This window comes from Carlito syrichta, unplaced genomic scaffold (genome assembly GCF_000164805.1).
Source record: "Carlito syrichta isolate Samal-C Ts95f unplaced genomic scaffold, Tarsius_syrichta-2.0.1 Scaffold105233, whole genome shotgun sequence".
Taxonomy (NCBI): Eukaryota; Metazoa; Chordata; class Mammalia; order Primates; family Tarsiidae; genus Carlito; species Carlito syrichta.
The window spans coordinates 168,528-180,278 of record NW_007049329.1 but is presented as its reverse complement, the minus strand read 5'-3'; the positions used below and the strand labels follow the sequence as shown (position 1 = coordinate 180,278).

The window sequence follows — 11,751 nt, the reverse complement described above, 5'->3', positions numbered from 1 at the left end:
CGGGCTCAGGCAATCCACTCACCTCAGCCTCCCAAAGCGCGGGATTACAGGCGAGTCACCGAGCCCGGCTGGGTGCTTTTGATTCTAACTGTCCCACCCACATTCTTGTTCATTCACTGAATATGGATTTGTACATCCTTCTTGCCCAGGCACCATTCTAGGTGTTGACACAGAGATAAACGCAAAAGTGTGGCACTCTCATAGAACTGACACCGTAGACAGGGAAGGTGGGTGAGAAGCAAGACAAGACAGTTTCCCACTGTCTGTAGAAATTAAAACTGGGGGAGGTGGTGGCTGGGGAGTGGCCAGCTGGGCAGGGAGGTGCGACTTGAGATGAGGCGGTCAGGGAAGCCTTCTCTGAGGTGACCTTGGGCTGAGGCCTGTATGAGGAGGTAGCAGCTACATGATGATGTGGAAGATGATTGGGCAAGGCTGTGGGGGCAACCAGGGAAGAGGCCCCTTGAGCTGCAGCTGAGAGTGGAGAGTCATGCTGAGTGGGTGATAAGGTCACTGGGACCTGCACCCCCACAGTGAGGAGACTGGAGCCCAAGGAGACAGAGCTGCCGGCCTGGACCTCTGGCTGTCTCTGCCATTCTTTCTACCGTCCTGGCCCCTCCTGGAGCCAGGCCTTTGGGGACACACATGTCACTAGGAAGTGCAACAGAGGCTGGAAGTAGATTCAGTTCTACCCACTGGCTAGAAACTGACAGCTGACACTTGAGTCTCTGTCAGCAGATGAGGAATTTCTCAAGTGGGGAAATGTTCACTGACTACTTTGAGGGCTGACGTCAAAGAGGTCAAACTACTTGCTGTTTGTGGTTAACTGAGAAAGAGCCTGCTTGGGGCAGGGGAATAGTCTTTCCTAGGAAGCACAGGGACCACAGGTCAAGGAGAAGGGCCATGGATCTCTCGCTGCCTCCAGCCTGGCCACCTGGCCCCAGGTTTGGCAGCAGGAGTGAACCACTCACAGCATCAGCTTGGAGCTTGGAAAGCCCACTAACCCTGCCCACTTACTAGCTGGAGTGGGGCAGTCAGTTCCTTTATTCTGGCTTAGGCTTTTGCCCCTGTAGGAATAATTTCTAATATATGAGTCATCACAATATATGTGAAAAGGTTCGATTTCACCCATTATAAACAAAGACTCAGTTTGGGTTAAAAAAAATGCAGGCATACAAGACACGTTTAAAATAAAAAGGCATAGTTTTACCTCTCCTAACAATCACATCTACCTGGGAGGTACCTGGAGCCATAGGTCTCCCCTCCTCCCCATTTGCCATGTGATCTCAGGCATGTTGACCTCGGGACCTTAATTTCTTTGTCTGTAAAATGGGGATAAAGCTCAGCCTGTAATCCCAGCACTTTGGGAGGCCAAGGCAAGAGGGATGCCTGCACCCGGGGATTCGAGACCAGCCTGGGCAACTTGTTGAGACCTCGTCTCCACAATAAGTCACAAAAACTAGCCAGATGTGGTGGTGTGCATCTGTAGGTCCGGCTACTTGAAAGGCTGAAGCGGAAGGATCACCTGAGCCTAGCAGGTTGAGGCTGTGGTAGCTGTGAGTATGCCACTGCACTCCAACCTGGGCGACAAAAAGTGAGACTCTAACTAAAAAAAAATGGGGATAATGATCAGGGCTGTGGGGGGATGACTGCACATGGTGTTGATTTGTTTCATCAGACACTTGCACCTTAGTGTGGACAAGTTTCAGGTCCTTTCCTGAGACTAGGTTTAGATCAGGAGAGGCAGGCTAAAAAGCTCAAGAGCATCTGGGAGGAGAAGTCCAGAAGTGAGGGTCAGGGGCCAGTCTTTACCTGCAGGCCTGTCCTGGAGCCACACTGGATGTCCCGTGGCCTGGGTGACACTCTGGATAACCAGCTCCGAAATCAACAGAAGTCCAGGCCCAGACTCAACTTCCTGGGCTGAGGGAAGTGGAGAGTTGGGTCAGAGTGACACAGGAAGTAGAGGAGGAAGAGATGGCAATAGCAGAGGGTGAGGAAATCCCAGGCCTCACCCTTGTCTTAGCTGGAAACAGAGGCCAAGCCCATCCAGGCTTCCTTCAACGAGCAGTCATTGATGCTGCCTGCGCCGGGCCCTGTGCTGGTGCATGGGGTAAACCCACCCAGCTTGCCTGTGTCTTTGGCTTCCTTCCTCCTTACCAGCCAAGGCAGGCTCTTGGCGTTTCGGCCTCTTTGGTTGGAAGCTGAGGCTTCAACCAACCACTTCAGCAAACAGGACCACTCCCAGCTGCCTGAGCTGCTGCCCTAAAGCCGGCGTCTCTAGCAAGTCCACCCACGAAGGCTCAGCCCAGCCTGAGATGCTGCTGCTCCTCCTCTGGTCTAGTGCCCTTCCACTCATTTCCATGCAGATACCCCAGGCTTTTGCTGGTACGAATTAGCAGAAACTCCCACTCATCGGGTGTGTAAGCCTCCTCTCTGCAGGTCAGATTTCTTTTTCTTTTTCTTTTTCTTTTTTTTTGAGTCAGAGTCTCACTCTGTTGCCCAGGCAGGAGTGCAGTGGCACGCTCACGACCTCCGCAGCCTCGACCTCTCGACCTGCTGGACTTAGGTAATCCTTCTACCTCAGCCTTCCAAGTAGCTGGAACTACAGGTGTGAGCTACCACACCCAGCTAATTTTTTGGATTTATTGTTGAAACGAGGTCTTACCAAGTTGCCCAGGCTGGGCTCAGGCAATCCTCTCACCTCCACCTCTTAAAGTGCTGGGATTATAGGTGTGAGCCACCATGTCTGGCCAAGTCAGATTTCTTTATGTAACTGTATGTCCCTGGAGGCACAGTTTGCCCAAGGTCACAAACCTCATCTATGACTCCAGAGCTTGAATGTGTAGCCCTTTCGCCTCCAGCCTTTGCTTTAAAACAAGTACCCCAAAAATAAATAAAACAAGCACCCTGCTTAGAAAGCCCTGAGAGTCCTGTGGCTGGAACCTTCATGGTCTGAGGTGGGGTATGGACAGGGCCTTGTAAAGGTCAGAAGTAGGGACAGAGCTGAACCTCTCCCAGGCCTGTGGTGGTGCCCTGGATAGCCAGCTCTTCTCTGAATCTTGGGTACCCCGAGGAGGCCTCCTTTCACCTGGGTAACACTCCCTTCCCCAGCCCAGGGTTCCCCCAGCCTCCTCCCCATCCAGGCTCAGGGAGGGAACAGCATTGAGGAAAGGTCTCTTTTCCTCTACAGGAAAGTTCTGGCACATCAGTGACCTGCACCTCGACCCTGACTACAGTGTATCCAAAGACCCCTTAAAGGTGTGCCCTTCTGCCGGCTCCCAGCCAGTGCTCAACGCAGGCCCCTGGGGTGACTACCTCTGTGACTCTCCTTGGGTCCTCATCAACTCCTCCATCTACGCCATGAAAGAGATTGAGCCGGAGCCGGACTTCATTTTCTGGACGGGGTGAGTGGAGTCGTGGCAGCAGCTATCTTTGCAGGGAACCTGCTGGGTGCCACACACCAGCCTGGCGCCTTATCTCCTTTGAGCCTCACATCGGCCCCATTTTCGAGGCAAGGAACTTGCCCGAGTCCCTGGGTCTGGCTGATTCCAAAGTCTGTGTCCACAACTTCCATGTCTCCTGGCCTTGGCAGGACACAGCGATCACTGAGGCTGAGGACATAGTCGTGGCATGTCTGGGCACCTGGGAAATCCTCGGTTTTGAGCTGGAGGGATAATGGAGTCACTCTCCCGGGAACTCTAAGCCTGAGAGATCCAAATTCAGGGAGGGAAGAAGGCTCCGGGGCTGAAAGGGGTCCAGCCTTGGGGCCAAGCATCCTGGTCAGCTGCTGGCCATCCCTGGGCTGCCTGGGAGGCCTGGAGCATTCTCTCTGGTCAAGCACTCCTCAGCACAGGGGTAGCTTGAGGGCTGATTCCGCTCAGCCAGAGACTCATTTTCTGCTTCTCCTCGAAGGATGCAGCTCTGTGTCCCTCAACTTTCCTGGAAACTTGTCTTCCTTGTCACTCAAGGTCTCTCCATCCCCTCGCTGGTTCCCTCACTTGGGAAATCAACCTGTTGTGTGCTCAGTGCTGTGGCAGGCACTGGGAACTGAGATGATGGAGACTGAGACTTTCCTTTCCAGGAGGTCACAATCTGGTGGGTGACGCAGTGAGGAGAGAGGGTCACCTGGGGGATGCGGGAGCTTCACAGGCCACTGGACCCCATCTGGCAGGAAGTGGTGGACCAGGGGAGCTGGTGAGGAAGGCTGGAAGGGGCTCTGACTTTGTGCCAATCTCAATGGCTACTTCTATAAGGTGGGATGAAACTCAAGATACCCCCAGTTGTCCATCACTGTGACGTGGAAGTGACCCAGAATGACTCTCAGATACACCCTGTGGTTGGTGGGGGAGAGGTGAGCCAGGACACTTAAGACTTGTGACATTGTTTCAGAAGGGGTCTGGGCAGCTCTGGCTTCCTTGGGTTCAGAGTCAATCTAAGAAAGGAGTGAGCCAGCCGGGCTTGGTGGCTCAGCCTGTAATCCCGCGCCTTTGGGAGGCTGAGGTAAGTGGATTGCCTGAGCCCGCGGGTTCAAGACCCACCTGGGCAGTGAGACCTCATCTTTACAATAAATAAAAAAATCAGCCGGGCATGGTAGCATATGCCTGTAATTCCGGCTACTCGGAAGGCTGAGGCGGAAGGATGGCCGGAGCCCAGCAGGTCGAGGCTGCGGTGGCCGGGAGTGGCCACTGCACTCCAGTTTGGGTGACAGAGTGAGACTCCAACTCAAAAAAAAAAAAAAAAAGAAAGGAGTGAGCCTTAGCCCATGACCTTGGACACCTGCTCCTTCAAGGGGTCTTGCTGGTGAAGCACCTGGTTTCTCAGGGGAGGGGGAGAAGACTATGCAGCATTCTGAAAGACATGATCCTTCTCGGAAAGGTTTTGGGAAATTTATGAACCTTTGAGAGATGCACAGTTTCCTGGGAAATCTCTAGGTCCTTGAAGAAGTGTGGTCTCTAGGATCCTTTCTAATTCTTCAATTGTAAAGATGTTTAACTTCAAGCTGGACGCGATGGCTCAAGCCTGTAATCCCAGCACTTTGGGAGGCCGAGGGGGAAGGATTGCCTGAGTCCAGGAGTTCGAGACCAGTCTGGGCAATTTGGTGAGACCTCTTCTCTACAATACATCAAAAAATTAGCCGGGCATGGTGGCACACACCTGTAGTTCCAGCTACTTGGAAGGCTAAGGCGGAAGGATCACCCGAGCCCAGCAGGTTGAGGCTGTGGTGGTCGTGAGTGTGCCACTGCACTCCAGGCTGGGTGACAGAGTGAGACGCTGACTCAAAAAAAAAAAAAAGAAAGAAAGATATTTGACTTCTGTAAGAGCTGCAGTTCCTTGGAGGATAACCAGGATAAATTGGAAGTGTTTTCTATCAGATGGAATGGGTTTCCGGCTTGTCCCAAAGAGCTTTCAGGGCTAAGCAGTAACTTTTGCTGCCCTCATGAGGGTCACAGAGACAGAGTAGGATGGGAATATAGATTCTGGGGCCAGGCTGACTGGATTCAAATGTTGGCCTCTTTACCATCTAGTTGTATGCAGTTAAGCACAATTCTTTCCCCACCCCCCACCTCTGGTGCCTAAATCAGGATAGGCACAAATTCTTTTTTTTTCTTTTTTTTTATTATTGAGCTGGAGTCTCACTCTGTTGCCCAGGTTGGAGGGCTATGGCATGCTCTCGGCCATCACAGCCTCAGCCTGCTGGGCTCAGGAGGACCTTCTGCCTTAGCCTTCCAAGTAGCTGGAACTATAGGCACACGCCACCACACCTGGCTAATTTTTTGATTTATTGTTGAGAGGAGGTCTCGCCAAGTTGCCCAGGCTGGTCTCAAACCCTTGGGCTCAGGCAATCCTCTCGCCTCTGCCTCCCAAAGTGCTGGGATTACAGGTGTACTGCGCCCAGCCAGGATAGGCACAATTCTTAACCTTTCTCTGCCTTGATTTCCTTATCTGTCAAATGGGCCTAACAATAGAATCTGTACTATAGGGTTATAATGAGGAACAAATTAGTGGACACGACTGTACCACACAGAAAGTACTTGGCATGAAGTCATCCAGTGTGAGTGCCTCGTAGTTGTGTAGGTATGATTAAGCGAGTTAGCCTCCCTGGGCAGGTGCCAGGGCACCAGAGGATTTGGAGTTAGACTGCTTGGACTTCCCCAAGACAGCCACCATTCACCTCCTGTTGCCCTCACCTTGGTAAGCATGAGGTGGATCAAAGAATTTAGATCAGTGTAACGGGAGACAAAATGGTTCTGAGACAGGTCCTGGGCCTGCCCCAGGGAAGACCTGAACCCTACATGCTGAAGCTGGCTCCAAGCTCCTTCGGCCTCTTGGGAAAATGAGCAGAATTCAGATATGACTTCTCAACCCTGAGCTCCCGTGGGGATTGCAGATGGGACTAGAACATCCCGACTTCCATTTCTAAATAATATTAATTACAAGTAGCAGCTACTATTACTGTACTACTCCCTTTGATTGAATTCTCACAAGTACTTTATGAGTAGATACCTTATTATCCCAGTTTTACAGACAAGCTAAGAGAGGCTCAGAGAGGTTAAACGATCAGCCCAGGGACCCACAGCAGGTAAACAGCAGAGCTCCAGTTTGAACTCTGTCAGACTCCAAACCGGCCTGACCATTGCCCCTCAAGTGGATACCTGAGGTCCAGTACCACCGGCCTTCTCACTGCAGAGCTGTCTTTTCCTTTCCTTGAGCCCCTTCCCGGGTTACCCACCCCAATTCAGCTTGGTGGTGCTTTGCAGTGATGACACGCCCCATGTGCCAGACGAGAGGCTAGGAGAGGCAGCTGTGCTGGACATCGTGAGACGCCTGACTGAGCTCATCAGAGAGGTCTTTCCAGGTGAGACTACCGTCGGTCCCCTCACAGTGTTTCCTGAGCCCTAGGCAGTGCCTGGCACAGTGCAGCAACAGAACAGCAGGTGCAGAGACCTTCATCCAGGTGCTTCACAGAGACCATTTCTTACCTTCCCAATGAGCCTGCAAGCCACATGCAGGCCCCCTGTGGACCTCCAAGGACTCCTGTTAAATGCCTGACTGCTCACTGCCTTCTGCTCCTCCTACTTATCCAGACCAGACTCACAGCCCCTCTTCTCCAGGTGTCTCCAGTTGTTCAGGCATGGTCCCCAGGTAAGTCTCATACCAGCCTTGTGTCCTGGAGTTGGCTTCGGCCCTGGAGTTGGCATCCACCACACTCAAACCATCCAGGCTGCCAGTGCCTCTCGGAGAGGCTCATTTTTAGCCAAGATGCTGCTTCTTGTTGCTTCCAAGGCTTCAGAGCCTGGCGGGGCAGGCTGGGACTGCAAGAGAATGAGACAGCAGCCCTATGTGACATTACAGGGAAAATAGAGTTTGTGCACTCCATCTAATGACCCTTGGAAATGTTTATAAGCAGGCTGTATCAAATGCAATGTCCTGGGGGTCAGCCCAGGGGACTCAGTCAGGCTCACAGGCTGCCAGCTGGGGACCTGGGAAAGCCCCCACTAGCCCTCACTCTCCATTTCCTTCAGGTTCTGGTACAGCTGCTCCTTCTAAAGGTCTTAGTCATGGTCCCCAGGATCCACATATGGAATAATGATAATAAAAATAAACAATAACAAAAGCAGCAACCACCAAGGGTTAGGGGTCAGGCCTGCCCTGAGACTTCTATTTGCCTTAGCTCATTCATTGTCAGGATAATCCTATTGCCCCCTCAATTGTATTGATGAAGAAGGTGAGTCCTGGGGTCACGCAAACTGGTCATAGTCACGTGGCAAGAATGGGGACCCAAATCCTGGGTTGAGCACTGCTGTTATCCACCACATCCACCCATCTCCTTCCCTCAATGTAAATCAACTTATGAAAGAGATCCCTGGGTGCTTCCAGCGTATCCAGCCCAACCCAACCCAGGCTGCTTGGCAACTTCATCTTTCAACAGAGGGGACTAGTCAGTTTCTAGGGGGGGATTCAATCTCACATCCCACTGAACCTATACTTCCTTTGCTCCACATGGGGCTTCTAGAATAAACATGAAATAATGGATAAGAACATGTCTTGTGAACTACAGCTGAACACACAAATGTAAGTGGTAAGATTCTGTGGTTTATACCACAACTGGACATTTACTGACTTTCCTAATATCTAGGATGTCACTGACGGAAAGATGCATCAGCATTTTATGTATCCCCAAAACTGCCAATTACTGTCTGACACAGCCCTTCTCATGGCCACCAAGGGAAGACACGCTTCCCTTTTAGTCCCTTTTAGAGATGGTGAAAGGAGAATAACCTGGAAGAGGTGAAATGAGTTATTCTGTTATCTGAGAATTATAACAACCCAGGACAGGCAGGACACTTCCCATCTGATGGGTGACTAAACTGAAGTGCAGAGAGCCGAGTGAGTGGTTTGAGATTCCACATTGTGTGTTCTTCCTGCTGTGTTCTGCCTGTGTTACTCACTGAAGTCATTGTGAACACTGGTCCCTGCCTCTCCAGCACAGTTGAGTGGTTGAGAACACAGGTGCACAAAGTAAACAAATCCAGGGCCCAATTCTAGCTCTGCCATGTTCTAGCTGGGTAATCACATTGAGACTCAGTTTTCTTCCTGTGAAAACAGGAAAATGGTGCACTTGCCTGTAGGGTTGTTATGAGGATTGGAGAAGGTAATCCATCATTCAGTCCATCAACAAATACTTATTTAGAATCTACTATGGGTGAGACACCATTCTAGGTGTAGAGGACACATGGCAATGAATAAGATACTAGGTCGCATCCTCATGGAGCTTATTCTTATAAGGAACCTGGCACAGAGAAACAGTAAAAAAAAAAATGGGAGTAGGCTAGGCTTGGTGGCTCAGCCTGCAATCCCAGCACTTTGGGAGGCAGGGGCGAGTGGATTATCTGAACCTGTGGGTTTGAGACCAGCTCAGGCAGCTTGGTGAGACCTTGTCTCTAAAATAAATAAATAAACAAACAAACAAACAAACAAATAAATAGGCCAGGCATGGGAATGTATGCCTACAGTTCTGGCTACTTGGAAGGCTGAGGTGGAAGGATCACCAGAGTGCATCAGGTCTACGCTGGGGTGACTGTGAGTATGTCACTGTACTCCAGCCTGGGTGACAGAGTGAGACTCCAACTCAAAAAAATAAAAGGAATTTTGTTCTTTTTTATGGCTGCGTAGTATCAACAGGGTGTCTGAATGAAACGTAATTGTACACCTAACCCTTAACCATACCCCACAAAACCATAATAAAAAATACTGATTAATTATTAAAAAAATAAAAAAAATAAAAAATAAAAGGGAATGATTCCCTCCCTTCTCATCTGCCCTTGGGATTCCAGGGATTTGTGTTTTTTCTTATGCTGATTCTTTTTTTTTTTTTTTGAGTCAGGGTCTCACTCTGTCACCCAGGCTGGTGTGCAATGGCATGATCACGGCTCACCGCAGCCTCGACCTTCAGGGCTCAGGTGATCCTTCCACTTCAGCCTCCTACAGGTATGGACCACAATACCTGGCTTATTTTTTAATTTTTTGTAAAGATGTGGTCTCACTATGTTGCCCATCGCCCAAGCTGGTCTCGAACTCCTGGGTTCAAACAATCCTCCCACCTCGGTGCTCCCAAAGTGCTGGGATTACAGGCAAGCGTCACCAAACCCAGTCTTAAATGGATTCTTGATGGTTGCTGGCATTTCCTTTAGAGATGTGAGGTCTTTCCAGGCAATTACAGTGATGCATTCGACAACCTCCTTCTTTGGCAGAGCTCTCAGCATTTCCAGATCTTGTAGGTTATACAGAATGCAAGGTGTGTGTGTTAGAGATATTTCCCAACTGGGAATTGGACACTCCGGCCTCCTTTACTGGTTCCAGGTCACTCCCCAGGATAAACCAAGCTCATTAAGGGCAAGGGCAAGCCTTAGCTCTGAGCCCAAGAAGAGTTCTTCTTTACTGTCAAATATTTATCGAGCATCTACTACATATCAGGCACAGAGCATAAAATAAAAGGAGAGATGAGGCTGTTCACGTGGAGGAAATGAGTCCAGTGGGCTCCCCTACACCTCCGGGTCTCATTCACAGGCCTCTTCCTCAGGGAAGACCTCCTACCTTCTGTATCACACCCACAGCAATTGGCCTTCCCTTTTTGTGACAGCCCTCACACCTCTAATTACTCAGTACCTGCCAGCTCTATTGTACTGCAAGTCTCTGGGACTGGGACTCTGCATTGGCACATAGCAAGTGCTCAATAAAACATCTGCTGACTTCCATGGATGAGTGAGACTTCTTAGGCCTCTCTTCCATAGTAGTAGGTGGATCTAGAATTGACAAGAACTGGGGCTGGGCATGGTGGCTTACACCTGCACTTTGGGAGGGCAAGGTGGGAAGATTGCTTCAGCCTAGGAGTTCGAGACCAGCCTGGACAACATAGTGAGATCTAATATTTACAAAAGAAAAAAAAAAATCTAAAAATTACCGGACGTGGTGGCAACTTTCCCAGCTACTCGGAAGACTGAGGTGGAAGGATTGCCTGAGCCCAGGAAGTCAAGGTTGTGGTGAGCCACGATTGTGCCCCTGCACTCCAGCCTGGGCAACAGAGTGAGACTCTGACTCAGGGAAAAAGAAAATGGAAAAAAAAAAAAAAAAAGAACCGGGAACACTAAATTACCAGGTGGCTGCCAGTTGCCAATGATCTGATCTGATTATTTAGACATTCTAGTCAGCATCTGGTGCCTTCTTTTTTTTTTTTGAGTTGGAGTCTCACTCTGTCACCCAGACTGGAGTGCAATGGCCGCTCCCGGCCACCGCAGCCTTGACCTGCTGGGCTCTGGTGATCCTTGAGCCTCAGCCTTCCAAGTAGCTGGAATTACAGGCGTGCGCTACCACGCCCGGCTAATTTTTGATTTATTGTAGAGATGAGGTCTCACCAAGTTGCCCAGGCTGGTCTCGAACCCGCGGGCTCAGGCAATCCACTCACCTCGGCCTCCCAAAGTGCTGGGATTACAGGCTGAGCCACTGAGCCCGGCCCATCTGGTGCCTTCTTTCTGGCCAGGAGCTTCCTCAGTGGAACAGGGTTAGGGACTGGGATCAGAGAACTCACTGCCCTTCCTTCCCAGGTCTGAGCCAAGTACAACCAGATTCCATCAAATGCGGTCTTCCACTTATCTCTGTATTCTCCTCATCTGTGCTATCGCTCTTCCTCATCAGTTCTGCTGGCTGGCGGTCAACTGAAAATGACTAACTCCCCCATGTGCTTCTGCCTGTATATTTTTTATGTTTCTCCTTTTTCTCCCAGATACTAAAGTCTATGCTGCTTTGGGAAATCATGACTTTCACCCCAAAAACCAGTTGCCAGCAGGGAACCACAGCATCTACAATCAGGTAGCGGAATTATGGAAACCCTGGCTCAGTAACGAATCCATCGCTCTCTTCAGAGAAGGTACTAGCACCATCTGCTACTACAAGGAGTGCTTGCCAGTGTCTCCTCTAATGTTGTCTTCACAATAACCCCTTGACCTAGGCACTGACTTTATCCCCATTTTATAGCTAAAGAGACTAAGGCTGGAAGATACCGAGTCACTAGGTCAAGGTCATAAAGCTTAGAAAAGGAAGACTTGAGTCGGACTGGTGGCTCAGCCTGTAATCCCGCGCCTTTGGGAGGCTGAGGTGAGTGGATGGCCTGAGCCCGCGGGTTCGAGACCTGCCTGAGCAAGTTGGCGAGACCTCATCTCTACAATAAATCAAAAAATCAGCCGGGCGTGGTAGTGC

The 11,751-nt window shown here is 50.5% G+C and overlaps 1 protein-coding gene across 1 annotated transcript in view; it reads left to right on the top strand.

The window, feature by feature from the left end:
• The window catches only part of SMPDL3B (sphingomyelin phosphodiesterase acid like 3B), a 26,278-nt gene that overhangs the window by 7,416 nt on the left and 7,111 nt on the right, over positions 1 to 11,751 (top strand). The window contains exons 2-4 of the mRNA XM_008066522.2: positions 3,188 to 3,401; positions 6,756 to 6,853; positions 11,279 to 11,422. Of these exons, the coding sequence (XP_008064713.1) occupies positions 3,188 to 3,401; positions 6,756 to 6,853; positions 11,279 to 11,422 (456 nt within the window). The remainder of the gene's footprint in view (positions 1 to 3,187; positions 3,402 to 6,755; positions 6,854 to 11,278; positions 11,423 to 11,751) is intronic.